This window comes from Notothenia coriiceps, unplaced genomic scaffold (assembly GCF_000735185.1).
Source record: "Notothenia coriiceps isolate Sejong01 unplaced genomic scaffold, NC01 NC01_scaffold00022447, whole genome shotgun sequence".
NCBI classification, from domain to species: Eukaryota; Metazoa; Chordata; class Actinopteri; order Perciformes; family Nototheniidae; genus Notothenia; species Notothenia coriiceps.
Genome location: NW_011355148.1, coordinates 82,473 through 98,540, shown reverse-complemented (window position 1 = coordinate 98,540; position 16,068 = coordinate 82,473). Strand labels below are relative to the sequence as shown.

Here is a 16,068-nt window from a genome sequence, read left to right as displayed (position 1 = left end):
ACCAGAAGTTAGAGAAGTGTTGATGAAATGGGTGAGAAACGGTCGAATATCAGGAGCGATAGTCTGAAGGAGGTTTGAGGGGATAGGGTCCAGAGGACAGGTGGTAGGACGGGCAGAGGTAATGAGGGTAAGAACCTCACTTGGAGAGAGAGGGGAGAAGGAGGTCAGTGTGTGGGTGAACGGTGGGTCAGGTGACCCAGCGGTGAGTAAAGGTGAGTCAGAAAAAGAAGAGCGAATATCATCAACCTTTTTTTCAAAGTGGTCAACAAAGTCGCTTGACAGAAGGGAGGATGGGGAAGGGGCTTTGGGGGGGTCCAAGAGGTTGGAGAAGATGGAAAATAGTTTTTGGGGATTGGAATAGGAAGATTGGATCTTATCTTGAAAGAAAGTGCTTTTTGCCTGAGAGATNATCTAGTTCGACTCGCCCAGAGCTTACTCCCCCTCTTTTTCTCTAAGAGGGCAGGAGGCAAAAATAAGAATATTTCATTCTTATCTTCGTGCCCCGTCTTTGGGAGGAAAAATGCGTCACAGGTCAGTCCTGTAGTTTGCCGCTAGTGTATAAGTAAACTATTAAATGAACCGTAATCCCCGTCTATAGATCTATGAAAGGTCCAAACTGTATTACTTAACACTGATGAAAATTTCGTTCGTTCGCTACAAAAAGTCTTAGACATTTAGTTTTTCGAGGAGTTTTCGTGATAGCTTCGTCAAGGAAGGCAACGATGCAAATCAAGTTTGTCATTGTTGCCCCTGATAAAAAGTAAATCTCCTACGTACAGTTAAATTTATTTATGTTGATAAAAAATTTAGTTATTTTATTAAAAGAATTTAGGTATTTTCGTAAAGTAAAATTATAACCTCAGTACAGCAATGCAAACCAACTCTTACACCGGTACATGTATTGTCATTACACGTGTAACGTGTAACGCTATTACAACCCCCTCTCCTGCAGGGGGGCGTGGTCAGCTGCAGCTCACAGAATCGGCCTTTTCTTTAAATATAATTTTAAAATGTCGATACAGTAGCCCCTTTTTTAAAATAGTTTTTATAGGTGTTGCTATCTGTTTTGTGTAGCGTGGTTCTACAAGCAAGTCAGTGCATTCTTTGGGTGGTATCAGAGAGTTACAAGGGTCTGTAAATGCAATGAAAACATTTGGCCACAGCAAATCATTTATATTAAACATGTAATTTTTACTTTTGAATACTTCAGTACAAAGGATCTTTTGGCAATGAGACTTTAAAACACATTTCACGATTTCTTTAATTTAGACACAGGTGTTCACTTGACCTTATGCAGGATCCGGGAAGATGTGACGTCATTGGAAGTAGTTTCGTGTCTAGTAAACTGTAATCAAGTTAGGATCATCGACAACAAATCTGCTAATAAATTCACCGGGTTGTAACCTTTATAAAGACTCTTAGCTGCCGTGCACGTACGTAGGTGCATGTCCTCTACTGAGAATGAAAGCGAAAGCAACGAACACTCATCTCGCTGTTTGTGTCGTCACTTCGCTCCAGTTTTACGAGGAGATAGGGGAGTGTTGTTTTGCGCACAAGGCGAATTTGGGATTGAAAAACCAGCAGAGCACAAGCCAGACTTTGCCTCGCTGAATGATGTGATGTTCACCTGAAACCATGACGGACAGATCACAGGACGGTACTGAAAGGACTCGAGAGTTTTTTTTCACCCTCGTCTTGTTTTCAGCACTTTAATTCGACTCAACTGTAAACAAAACAAGACAGCATGGAGACAAATTTACGCGCGGTTACCTGCCCTGACTGTTTTTAGGACTGAATGCAGCTTTAATGTGAGAATCTTCAATCGTACAGCTCTATTCTTTGTACAAGGTAAGTGACAAACAATGTGTTTACCAATTATACACTTCTTGCAGTCCAGTTATTGCATATTGTGCTGTTTTTATGACCTGGGCTGGTCAATTAAAACAAATTGATTCTATAAACAAATATGAAATTCAAACGCAACATTAAATGCAATATAAAGAACCAGCTATTCTGATGCTGTAAAAAGTGTTTTTCTTTAACAAATATGGGAAATGCCAGACAAGTTCTACAATACATTTCCATTGGAATTTATGTTTTATTTTCTGAATTGTTTTGAAAAAGTGTTTTAAATTATCCTAAATCAACTCATCTGCATTTTGTTTTATTGTCTTGATCTTGTTTCAGCACCTCGGAGAGCGTAGTTCTCTGCGAAATAAAAATATGTAGATCATCCACTGGGTGGCAGCATCAGTCCCTTTTTATTTTAGGGTTCTTTGTTTCACAAATGTACTGACCAAATGTAATAAATCTGACTATTCAGAGCAGCAACCAAAGATGCAATTAACACAACCAGACAGTTATCATAATGGCATACAACAACTCAGTGTTAAACAGGTAGAGCATGTTTTATATGATTTGCTTCTAATTTATTTTAAGTACTGCATTTTTTGAATGTATAAGCTGTTTGAAACGTGAGATATAAAATAAGATACATTTTGGTGGAGAAAGAAGCACTCGCAACTTGTACTTTAGTACAAAAATATCACCTATACTAGGCTAATGTATTACCCAAAGTAAAGGTACTAATTTAGCAAAATTGCCAATTTCAGAACAGTATAATCATCATTAAATCATTCTTATATTCAATTAAATAAATTACTCTAATATCGAAGCTAGTAAATGTTGGGGTAACTTGTACCGACATCTGTTTTCTTCAGGATCATGATGCTCTGTCCGGACCGGCCTGAGTCCGACCTGCTTTGGGAAGAATCGGACACGGAGACCCTTCTGGACACTTTCAATGTGCAGTGTGGGTCCATGCCAGCTGAACCCAAGGAGGGAGATGGCAAGGCGCACTCAGTTCATTTGCCCATTCTCAGCAGGGAGGAGAAGAGGCGGAGGAGGCGTGCCACAGCCAAATATCGATGTGCGCACGCCACCAGGGAGAGGGTCCGCGTGGTGTCCTTCAACAGGGCCTTCTCAGAGCTGAGAAAACTGCTCCCAACTCTCCCACCAGACAAGAAGTTGTCAAAAATTGAGATTCTGAGACTTGCAATTTCTTACATCTCCTACCTCAACCATGTGCTGGATGTTTAGACTTTTAGAAACCAATAGGAGCATGGTGACTGAGGCAGGATGATTGTTTGTATTCTTGACAGCTGAATGATTTCTCAATGAAACACTCAAACTCACTCGCAAAAGATTTTGTAGCAAAATATTTGAAGAATACCATTTCATATCTGGGGTTTATTTTGTACATATCAGTATTTATGTTAAACAGTTGAAGGACTACATTCATACTGTTATAAGAATGTAAAGAATGAAAACAGATGTTTAATATAATATTTGTGTAGAAAATATACAAAAATATTGATATGCTTGACGTTAAATGTGCTGCCTTGTCTTGCCTTGACAAACTTGGTTTCCTGTTTGCACACATTTGTAAATATATTTGTTTAAATTACTCAAAAATGTTCCATTAACTGTTGTGATAATTTCAGTTGCAGCTAAATCCATATGTTGAAAATAAAATGTTGAAAACATTTTTCTTTTTTTTACCCTATTGTAGCAATAATAGCAACGTCTGATCCGTCTGCCTTATTATATATCATTTAAACATACGTCTTCAGCAAGCATTTGATATTCCTTGTTTTAATTTAAGTAAAGCCTTAATGGAAGCTACTACATAAGCTGTTCTTCTGCCACATGGGTGAGGTATTGGGGTTTCTCTCCCTCTGGATGGGGCAGGTGTTTCTCCAGATGAACCAAAGCAACCATGTGAGAGCCACCCATCTGCTGCCTCTCTGGGGACACACACAAATGTATATACACACAAATGAGACAGTAATATCAACCTATACAGAAACAGTCAGTCGCATCTTTTTCATAACAATACATGGGATTTCTATTTAAAAAGCTAAAAAAAAGTAGTGCATTTGGCTCAGTGTTTGAGTAAATACCAACATGATTTGAATAAAATTGTGATAATGTTAAATGTCATTTATAAGCAAAACAGTCCCAGGACTATATTTTCAAATTTGCTGCAACATTTTCCGGGGTGGGTAAATGTTTGCTAACATCAGGAGACTCTGTAAAGCTGCACATGGTCTTTTTTGTGATTTTAGTCAAATGGGTATATAAATAATTTATGTTCACATTGAACCATTAAGTTGTTTTTCAGTGTTTTGACATACTACCCAGGCTTTGGCCATTACCAAGAGATGGCTTTTATATTTTGGTCTGAGATCAGGCAGAGGATACAAACTCCTGCGTGTCCCTTTGATTTCTCTCTCCATTAGTCAGAGCTGTCTGTGCTCCCTCGCTCGTCCCTTTATGCAAGTCTCTGCGGTGTAATGTGGCCCAAGGGGCTCGTCGTATTGTTCATGTCCACTCCAGCAGCAAGAGTGACAGCCTTTTGTCTACACATCACACACACTACACACTCGGTCTACACACTGGATACAATAGGTATGTTGGGGAGTCGAGGGAGAGAGGCCAGCCTTAGCATCAGATTTTAAGATTAATGGGGCAGGGAATGCTGTAGAGGCAATACGTTGAGGATTATTAATATCCTGTATAGTTTCAGCCAATGTGGGTCAAATACTAAAACTAGGTAAGATCTGAAGGCTATTTAAGTCTGAATACGACTCTGTCACACACCGCTGTGAAAGGAGCAACACTGCCCTCTGATGGAGCCTCATATAGGGAGATGAAACTGTAAAAAATCCACATTCACTTTTTTATTTATGTGAATAGATATTTTAAATAGAATTCTGCATCTTTTTGTTTTAAAATAACTTTCCTAAAATGTAGTTGAGACAATTGTATGGACGCATGTTTCTGTACCATTGATGCCTGCATGCATGCATTATTGCGCCTGATCTTTAGTAGAGTTCACGTGGTGTTTCAAGTGTAAGATCACTAAGGAATCAATTGAAGTGGGTTACTTATGTTTTTTTTCAATCACCTCCCATCCTGAGTTATAGGTTGAGAGGTTTTTGCTCTTCAGAAGATATTCAAGGTAATGGCTACATGTTCTGTATGTTTCTTGGACCACTGGAAATTGATTATTTGCTTTATTGGCTGTCAGCAGCGTGTATTTGGTCAAAACAGGAAATGTGTTTTTTCCACAAAAACACCCCCAGCATGGCACCAATTCGCTGTAGAGGCCTTCTTTCCTCAGTGCAAAAAGGACACTTTTCATTATAGTTAGAAAAAAGGCCCTTTTCCCCTATAATTTATCTTTGTCTTTTGGCAAGAGATGGACTGCCTCAAATTATAGAGTGTAAATCAGGATTTTGTGGCAGATTTATTCCTCCAAAAGTCCAGAGGTGACATGTCTTGACCCTAAAAAAATCTCAAATGCACTGCTGCTGCTGCTGCTGTAAATCCTGAGGCCCTGTTAAGACAAGATTCACCTCAATGCCGTTTTTACGTTTCTATTCTGAAAAATGTATGGAAACCTAGAGAATACACCTTTCAGAAGGCTTCCATATCACAGTAGTTTGAATTTGATAATAGACTGTACAACCTAGTGTCACTTGGTGTCTCTGCACATACACCAGTCTATACAATGACTGTCAACATCAAAGTGGAAAATAATAACCAAACACATTTTTGAATGGAGGGGGGTTTCACACACTGATTCACATAGAAAGTAGAAGACATTCCTGCCTATAGCAAGTCTATATCTGACGTAAATAACGCCCTCTTGTGGGCAACAGCTGAAACACTAGTTTTACTGCACTTGAAGTGTATTGTACCTCCATGCTGCCTCTCTCTCTGGTACCGCTAACCACAATGGCCAGGCTCTTGTGAGGGAGCTGCCCGTGTCAGTGCAGAACGGCGCGCCTCAGCAGCAGATCCAACCAAACACTGACACCCAGACGCAAGTGGAGGAATGTGACACACTTCTGAGAAAAGAAAGGTAGGTAAATGAATAGATTGTCGCGATGCTGCGTTCATTACACCGGGTGTATGCTTCCAAACGCCTGAGACTAAACCTCTCGCAGGAATTACTGATGAAGTTCAATGCTGCCGTCGTGGAAAATGGTTTCCTTCTTTTCAGACAGATGTAGCATTTAGTGCTCCTATCCGATATTTATAAGCAGGTAACCTTGCCGATTTGTATTAATGCTATATGGGCAGTGTTCTTTTTTAACACTGCCCCTGTGCCTATATACTGTAGTAGTAGTAGTAGTAGTAGTAGTAGTAGTAGTAGTAGTAGTAGTAGTGTGGATAAATAGATAAAACCAGAATATGCACGCATAATTTGAGGTGATAACCTGCTGTGGTTAATGGTGTTCAGGATATGACTGAAACCAGATCTATTGAAACCGAAACTGCAGCTGAGTAACAGAGAAGTAACATCACATCCCTAGCTTTATCTCAGACCCATGAGCGAGCCTCTGAAATAAAGGGCGTAATAGATGCAAACGGCTGCTGCAGGGTGATGGTGTGTGTCGCCATCATCAGCAGCTGTCTGGAGAGCACACCACTGGGCACAGCTGGATGAGGTGTTACTATGACTAAAGCCTCTTCACGTGCCTCCTCTGGCACTATATGTGTTGTATTCTTCATTATCTCAGAGTCCTGATGCTGCAGTGTAACTGTTCGTCACCTACAGACATGTATTATTGATTAGTGCTGAAAGGTCCTGTGCACAGAGGTTTAGAGTATGGGACCCCCTTGGATAGATGAACCACCCCCTGGAATAATGGAGGCTATTTTCGCCATGAATGATCAAAAGAAAGGAGTGTCAGCACTGCTTTTGTCATTTTTTCTTTTAAACCGTGTATTTTTTCTGGCTGGCAGTGCATCGAGTTTAATGAGAAGTGGAGCTACCTTTCAGCTACCTTGAGGCTACTGAGGAGCATTAGGATCCTGCAAAGCTTGGTTGCACACTGTAATGCGTGATGCATTGTAGAGTAGTGTACAGCACTGTATTTACAGGCATAAAAGCACTGCTCTTAAAGTAGGAATGTAGTGAGTTATCTCTCTCACCACTTCTCTCCCTCTACTGTACTTTTATTTAGTTCCACATGAGCGGATCAGGGAGGGAACAAGTTTGCATTCCAGAGAACTGTGTCAGGTCTTAACTTTCTCCTTTTACTCTGTGTGTGTGTGCGTGTGTGTGAAAAAGCATCAGGGTGGGAGTGGCTGAGACTCTCACAAGTCACTCAAAGGTCAAAGGTTTTCTCTCCACACATATCTGACAAATACCTTTGCACAAGGCATCAAATGTCACAGCAAACAATGAAGAAAGCACACAGGAAAATGACATCATACTGTATACCCCGATGGCGAGGTCCAAGAAATAATTTCCATGGGTGTTACATGCTGCCATGTCTTAAGCTCCATTTGGTGATTTCTCGTCAGTTAACAGCGTTGTTATAATGCAGTTAGGCAGCAGCTGTTCCTCTGGGTTATCTGAAGCCCATGTAGGGATTGGACTTACACACTGGCACACACTGTGTTAGCCATTGTTTGATTTCAAAGAGGTCCTACATAGCCTACTGACCCGTGTTACTTACGTGTCTGTTCATGTCTTATATGCCAGAACAGGTGTCATTGCACTACAAATAATATACAGATGAAACAATTTGTCGGCAATTATTATACAATTTGTGCATTGTCTTTGGAAGTTATTTATAAAAAAATAGCTACAATTTAGTGGTTCCGGGTCGTTCACTGAGACAATTTTCTTTCATAGTCTACTTTGATAGTATATTGACTACTGTTGGCATTTGAACTGTTATTTGGTCTAAACTATCAATTTGAGGATGACCCCTTGCGCTCAGGAAAGTTAACGGTTAATCAGTTAATAAAGAAAATTATGTAGGAGGGGCTTTGCAGATTGTAGATTGCTTTGACATTGTGAAAAACGATAGAGAAAATAAACTCACCCAGCTGCTGCATCTGGCAGATTATGGCATGATGCCACCAGGGCAGGGCGCACATGAAGGAAGCCAGGCACGAGGGCTAATGGGTGTGAGGGCGGGCACAGATGCCATGGTAACCAGGCCTCAGCATGTGCTCTGGATGAGCTACGAGGCTGATCTGTGCCATTTAGGGTGCCAACCATAGACTGTATGGTGCCAACATTACATTGAGCACTTTATGGAATCTGAAATTCCACACCTCTCTTTCTCTGCCCGGATTGGAGGCCAAAATGTGAAGCCAAGGACATTTAACTAAAACCCAACATTCTTATGTGTTATTATTAATTCATGAGTTGAATCAGCGGGGGGAAATGCTGCAAATAGCCTAACCTATCAGATGTTAAAGATGATGAAACAATGAGTCCATCATAACGCATGTATGTACCCCTGAGCCTTCCAGTAGCTCCCACAGTGCACTAAACAAACACACTAATGACTGTTTGTTTTACATTAGTGTCACTTTCTGCCCTCGTGCATCTCATGTCGGTGCAGCCAACCAGAACGGTCTGCAGCTACGTCTCACTAGAGAATCCCTTTTTCCTCCCAGGGTTCCTCACAGACGACTACTGAATTTTTTGGATGGACAGACTCCGAATAAGCATGCAGCGGCTCGTCTCTGATGCACCTTGTTATGCTTTATTCATAGTTATCCGATGGTTTGTAACTGATAGTTTTCTTTACCCCCTGGCTGCGATTTTCCACATGGCCTGGTTCACTATGCCTCTTCATGCTCGTCTCGTGGATGAGTGGCTTCCCAGAGGAATCATCTTGGCCCACATACCACGGCCACGCGTTCAGAGATCAGCACTCAGGGGGTTAACAGCTTTCATTCAAATCATTGGCTCATTCATTTAACCATGCGGGCGATGGGTGTGATGAGAGACCATTGTTTGCTCTTTGTGCCCTCACAGTGTGCCACCCCCCACCTTTACTCTCACATACACACACACACACACACACACACACACACACACACACACAGACACACACTCACACGTACACACACACCAACACACCCATTACTAAAATTTACTCTCAGCAGGGGTGATTGATTATTGCTGCTAGATGGGGCCTCGTGTGTTGCCAAGGAAACAGTGGACGCTCCAGATGTGTGTTAGGGATGAGAGATGTGACCCTCCTCTGTCAAAACTCGGGTTCATGTTTAAAAATTGATGCTGTGACACTAGCTTTGATGCTGTGAGTGGTATATTCAAGTACAATATTTATGGGAGTCCCAAACATGCAGCTCTGCCTTGTTCAGCATATGTTCCCCTGCTTTTAATAGCAAAAGTTGATTCTGACTTCTTATTCACGTTCGATCTACTCTGCATTTTGTCACAACACTGTCGTTTGCAATTTATTTTGTCTGACATATGTCCTCCTGCCAGTGGTGACGTTTTTACATAATTTATATGCGTTGTATGACAATCCTAAATGGAAAAACTGTGGTTTCTTATTTGCGCTGTCCACATTTCCCATGATGGGCAATGTAGAGAGAGAGAAACATTCAACCCCAACTGCATCATCTTTATGGAAATCAGATACATTACAGTTTCTCCCTCTAACCATCATTCTCACAGCATGATCTCCAGGCAGCTGCGTGCATTCACATCCTAATGTGCTGAATTGGCTGTTTTCTGTTTATATGCATCACTGGCTACAGAGATAACATTATAGTCTGAAAATGACGGGAAGGAAAATAAACGGGTTACTAAAATGAGACTGGGCTGGGGATGGTGATTGGCAGGTGGTTGTCAGGACAACAGCAGGGAGACAGACAGAGTGTAGATTGAGGTCTAAATGAATGGTCATGCATGGTGAAGCCTGGAGACGTCCTAATTCATCACACAGCAGACATTAGGGCCCAGGAAGACAGTCTGTCAAACTGCATAATGAAAAGATAGAGAGGGTCTTAACATACAATGGGGGATTTTTTTATTGTATTATTCAAATTGTGAATAGAATGGCTATTTAATAAATAATTGGCAATATGGCCAAAATCTTCCATCAAGATATAGGTCATTTTATATATCAACATGTTATATAACACTATATGTAGCCCCACTATACTTGGCAAATACTTTTTTGTATACTATTGTGTGAAATAACTCTGCAATAAATAAAAAGTGCTGTATATACTAATTTTAAGAACTTCAGTGCAAAATGAAAAAGAAATACACAGGCAAAGTCTATATTGTGATGGAAGCAATATAGAAAAATATATACTATTGACATTTGTATATTGTTTTGACAATAATGTCATATTGCCTGACCCTAGATTGCAGTATTTTTTATTTGGCTTGATTATTTGTCTTTCTGCTCTTATTATTGTTTCAAATATGACATTGAAACTCTTTTCTTACTATGTAATTCCGTGGTGCTAGTAGAAACTGGTTAAACTGACCTCCATTTTCTTCCCTAAACCTCATGTCTCTAGGACTATGAAGTAATTCTTTATTTAAACTTCATTTAACCAGGAAGTCTCCTGAGACACATTACTTTTTTTACAAGAGAAACCGGGACAAAATGAGACAGTTTGACTTTATTACAGCCTTCATGAATCATGCTATGAATGTGGGCCATGTCATTCCAAGCCCAGTGTGCAGAGTATAGCAATTTGGCTTTGCAAATAGACTCTTAAGATTATCAATCCTTTATTTTATAGAGGTACAGCAGACAAAGCATGGTCCAAACGTTCATGAAAGACAATCTTATTAAGTACCTGCCCTTCCTGTCCCAAAGCACAGATAATGAAAATGGATGTTGTCTCTAATATTTTGATTATTAATCATGCTGTAATTAAAAACAATTATAAACAGCAAAATGTGCAGAAATATGTTGCATGACTAACATAAACAATACATAATTTGTTCTGAATTACAAACTGTTGACGCCTGATATTCTTCCTCTCCATCTCTCAGGTCAATGTGGACACTACAGCAGCTCTCTGGGGTAGTTGTCGGTCGCCGTGGATTCCTGAGGCCCGTCTCTATAGCAACCCATTCCTCCTCCTGAGTACTGCTGCCAACTTACCCTCTCCACCACACAACAAATCTCTCCTCATCCCCCTGGCCAATCGCCAGCCCTGCACATTGTTGAAATGGACACTGAGTCAACCCACTCGGGCTACTCCTATCACTCCAGCCGCTCGGGGAGATCAAACCGACATGGGTATGTTTCCTGTCTGCCCGCCTTCCCATCTGACTGTCTGCTCCTCCACTGTGTCTGTCTCTCCCCCCCATGACAGAGCTTTCTGCTACATCCCTCGCAGCATCTTTTATATAGTATGTCATGTAATTACTGTGGTGCTCATTGTGTTTTTATTCAGTTTGTCCGGCTCACGTGTTGGTTGCATCTAAATAAATCAGCTGAGAGAGAGACAGTAGAGAGAAGCAGCTAGAGATTGAGAGCAACAGAGCTTGTGGATTAGGGTCGTCACAGCTGAGTGACTCTAACCTATTTCAGTGATTCACTCGGCCTATCCGGCCAATGAGAGAATCGTTTTATTCCCATCCTATATATTCCTTGATATCCACCCCCATTTCCAGCCATTTGCAAAATAGGGATGCAACTAGCAAATATTTACCACATTGAATCATCTGTTCTGTTCTGTTCATCAAGTGTCAGAATTATTATATATGTATTTGGCAAAGAAAATGGCAATTACACATTCCCCAATGTCAATGGTCTTCAGAGGTTTTGATTTCTCAGACAAATGATCCAAAACCCAAAGATATTTAGCCCCTAGGTAACTCACCTAGTAGAGTTCTTACTGAAGTGACCCTGGTTTAAGTCCAACCCATGGCCCTTTGCTGTATGTCTTCTCCCTCTCTCCCTCTTTCGAGTCCAAATCTAAATAAACACAAAGATATTTGGTTTATTTATCATAAAAGACGAAGAAAAGCAGGCAATGTTATGCACATTTTGAGAAGCTTGCACCATTTAAGTAATAAACGAATGAAACTGATTGTTAGGGTTTTGTCAATCAATCAAATCAAACAATTAGAATACATCAACATCAACAAGGCTGTCAAATTGTGAATTGTGATTTTAACTATTTTCCTCAAATGTTATAGATGAAACAATAAGGAAAACCCTCCAGATTAATCAGAAACAACTATGTAGGCACATGGTGTATATGTGTTTGGTCTTATCTGATCTCTTCACTCCTCTTGTGACATTCCTAATCTTCATCGCGGGTTTTCTCTATAGCGATCGGAGCCGTGAGCGGCACAAGACAAGCAGTAAAGACAGCGTTCGCTCGGAGAAGTCCGTCGTCATCAACCCCCCCGACACGCCCTCCCAGGAGTCCCCTGTTACCAATGGAGAGCCCCTGCCAGGAGAACCCACACCAGCAGAAGATCAGGGAGATGATGCCCAGGTATTTTCCATGAAAGTGTACAAAAAACTGTGAAGGAATGAAGGCTGTTTTTTAGAAAAGTCATTTATTCCTTCAGAATCTCAATCTGCAGTAATCCATCTACAGTATGAACTCTTCACCATGACCTTTTTTAAACCCGTCCTCTCGGCAGCTGGCTGCCCATTGCCACAGCGCCTGACACATAATAACAATAGTGACGAGGGATCAAATAGGTCAGAGGATTTGCATCCCACTTCTAGGCCTGGACGGATTTGTACGGACAATGCTGTGGTACTGTGTGTGTGTGTGTGTGTGTGTGTGTGTGTTTGTGTGTGTGTGTGTGTGTGTGTGTGTGTGTGTGTGTGTGTGTGTGTGTGTGTGTGTGTGTGTGTGTGTGTGTGTGTGTGTGTGTGTGTGTCATTGGGTATAACGGTCATACAGCCTGATCGCTTTGAAAGCAAATTTGTACCAGTTATTCTATAAAGCGGATTTTTCTGAGCTCTGCAAGCAAGATAAGTAGAAACAGGGAAGTGCAATGCTGTGATAATGCAGCTCAAAGACAGAATGGGTATTTAGCTAGGTCAACGCAGCTAGGATTAAAGATGCTTTTATGCCGTTATCATTATTTCAAATACTTTGACGAATAAACGTATTTGAGTAAAATGAGGAGGTCAATCACAGTCATCGGTTTGCCAGCTGTAACCAGCAGCTTGGTATAAAGACTGGAAACAGGGGGAATAATGGCTAGCCTCGCTCTGTTAGCTCTGTTTTTGTATTCTACTTACCAGCAACCCTTACATTCTCTAATTGACAGGCCATATACCCTGGTACTCTGTAAAATAACTAAAGTTTAAAAACAGCCAGTTGAGGTTTTACATGGCGTTATGTGCCAGACTATTTCTTTTGACACTTCCTGTGAACTATCATCATGATATCACCAGGCATAACCGCTCATGAAACAGCAAATTGTTGTATTTATAGAAGTTTTTTTAAAGCTATTTAACACACAAATGAATTTACATTGTTGATTAGTGAGCTTGAGAAGTGCTGGTATGCATTTTTGTACAATATTTCCATAATTTATGCTGAATTAATACAGTAGCTTCGGCTTAATATTCAGCAGGCAGAGATTTATGTTCTCATCTAACTCTAAACAAGAAAGCAAATAAACATATTTTCCAAGATACCAGGCTATTCCTTTTATTGCAGAGGTTCAGGTAAATTCAAATGAAAGTTAAGAAAGCTGAGGTAGAAGCAGTAAGACAACCTAAGAAAGAGAAACAAGAGTCATGTTTATTTCTCTTTAGACAAAACTCTGCCTAGGGCTGCATTCATAGGCTCTCTGACCTACTTGAAATCTATAATAAAAAAAGAAGGTTTTGTCATTGTGTATGTATTGTTGGTTTGAGAAAAAGGAGACAAGCTGTGTACAAGTGGCTGAGAACAATCTGCATTTAAAAAAATTACTCTAGAGTATAATTAGATAAAATAAGACTTTAAACATTTCTTCAGTCAGACTTATCGACTCAATTTTGTAGGTATGAACTATTGTTTAGTCTCCGCTCAGAATCCCCTTCTGGCTGGGCAGACACATTCCACAATGTCATGTGACTGTCAGCTCGTAGCATACGTCCGTCGTCCATTGTCCACAACGTAAGGTAATCTGCTATTGTATTGCATTAGCCCTCCAGATATATGTGTCCAAATGGCACAGCAGCAGCAGCACCATCATTACCACCACAGTCCACCCCGACTGGGCTCTTCTGGACCTGAGCCGCTGTAACACTAACAGGCTCCGCTGCAAAGAGACATTCTCACAGGCTGAGATTAGCCTCAGTGTCCAGCCAAATGCCACTTTGAGAGAAAACTGATATGAATAATCCGCCATGTTTACACGCATGCCCATGACATAAGGATACGGTCTTGGTGGTGGTGGTGGTGTGTGTGTGTGTGTGTGTGTGTGTGTGTGTGTGTGTGTGTGTGTGTGTGTGTGTGTGTGTGTGCGTGTGTGCGTGTGTGTGTGTGTGTTTGTGTGTTTGTGTGTGTGTGCATGTGTGAGTCATACGGAGGGCGCCAAGTCTGTTACTGAGACTGTCCATGCTGCTTTGTGAGACTTGATGCTGTGACTTTGTGCCAGAAGGCAAAAGCTTCAATTCACAATGTTAGCTTTAGCAGCGCCAAAGCGTATGGGGGAAAAACACATTCTCCTGTTTTGGCACTTCACACATTGCTTTTGCACCTTTTTTATTTATTTAAATAGATGTTCCTACACACCTATTAATTGCTGTTACCCTCACATTTAGTATGTAATGTTAAATTAATCGCCACAATTAAAAGAATGAAGTTAATTATAGGAAATCGGCCAAGCATTTATATTAATGTTATTGGTATTTGCTCCAATGACTTATGCACAATGAAACTACACACTGCCAAACATACCAAAGTGTAAATGTCCTCCACCCAGGCCAGAGGGGCTTAGCTATTGTGTTTTGTAGCTGGCAGACTGTTGGTGTGTGTATGTGTGAGTCTGTGTGAACAGTGCTAATCAGTATGTTGTTGTGTTGTTGTGCTTTGTGAGGGTGGAACAGGCCTAACAATAATCCATGTTCACCCTTTGCCAGATGAAACGACTGCCAAGCAAGCAGCAGCACTCATGATCCCCCCCCCCCTTCTTTCCCGTAACCCTTCTCCGTTACATCCTCTCTCAGTGACTTCCTCTTCCTCCTCACTGTACTGTATGTAGAGATCAGACCTGATTAGTGAGGCATTAATCTGTAAGGATTAATCCACTGAGGTTTAATGGCTGGTTTTATCAACAGTGAATGATACACTGTTTCTTTCGCTAGAGACGTTAGCATGAAAGCTTGTCTGCATAAAGGAAAAAGCTGATTTAGAAGATAAGGGTGCATCCTTTACCTGAGCTTACTGAAAATGTCTGTTTTATTTGTCTTTTTCACAGCAGACATTTTGATTTATCAGTAGGAAAAGCACAGTGGTTACTAATAACATTTAAGGTGGATCAGTTCTATTAAATGTTTCAGTAAGCAGTGACAGTGAGGCAACACACGCAATACCAGGAAATTCATTTCATCATTGACACCTGTGCCTTTTCTTTAGTGACATGTCAAAATGTCTTCCTTGAAAAATACCCAAGACACCAAACCAGGTGCCAATCTTGTTCATGTTTGTAAAATACAGGGAAAACATTAAGCTATATTTACTCTTCTTCCTCCTCTTTCATCTGACAAAACAGTGCCTTAGAGCTCACATCTGGTGTGTCTTTGAGTGACACAAATAGACTCAGCTTCTCGTGAGCGCATTATCACCACTACTACCTTTAGGTATAGCCAAACTGGAGATTTAGTCATTCTCGTTTGCATATGTTTCTGCTTCTTTTGTCAGACATCTAAACAAGTATACAATACTGATCTGATATTGGCTGATACAATAAACAAACAGCATTTTAAGCACCAAGTAGAAAAAGTCAATTAAATATTTTATGATGGCGAAAATCTACATTGTCCACATTATTCCAAGCAGCAGGAGTTTTTAGACGTCTACTCTGAAGGACATTTATTGTTTGAGATAAACAGAAGCTTCATGTGAATAGAGGGACACAATTGAGAGAACAATAAACACTAGCCCACTATGACTTCACCTCCCGCTTGGATTATTGTAATGCACTATATATTGGGATAAGTGCGTCCTCCCTTGCTCGCCTGCAGATGGTGCAAAATGCAGCAGCACGGCTACTAACTGGCACAC

At 40.8% G+C, this 16,068-nt stretch overlaps 2 protein-coding genes across 2 annotated transcripts in view; both read left to right on the top strand.

Annotated features, from left to right (window-relative positions):
- Nucleotides 1–1,590: 1,590 nt before the first annotated feature.
- LOC104953981 (helix-loop-helix protein 2-like) lies at nt 1,591–3,499 on the top strand. Its single transcript, XM_010781024.1, has 2 exons — nt 1,591–1,848; nt 2,721–3,499. Exon 2 carries the CDS (start codon nt 2,725–2,727, stop codon nt 3,097–3,099), a length of 375 nt encoding a protein of 124 aa, XP_010779326.1. The 5' UTR covers nt 1,591–1,848; nt 2,721–2,724; the 3' UTR covers nt 3,100–3,499.
- Nucleotides 3,500–5,833: 2,334 nt separating this feature from the next.
- Nucleotides 5,834–16,068, top strand: part of LOC104953982 (vang-like protein 1) — a 19,953-nt gene continuing 9,718 nt past the window's right edge. Inside the window, exons 1-3 of the mRNA XM_010781025.1 lie at nt 5,834–5,929; nt 10,865–11,114; nt 12,156–12,324. Coding sequence (XP_010779327.1) covers nt 11,044–11,114; nt 12,156–12,324 — 240 coding nt within the window. The 5' untranslated portion in view covers nt 5,834–5,929; nt 10,865–11,043. The remainder of the gene's footprint in view (nt 5,930–10,864; nt 11,115–12,155; nt 12,325–16,068) is intronic.

Excerpts from the sequence above, each read along its gene's own strand:
- LOC104953981 (XM_010781024.1), top strand. The coding sequence starts at position 2,725 with ATGATGCTCTGTCCGGACCGGCCTGAGTCCGACCTGCTTTGGGAAGAA.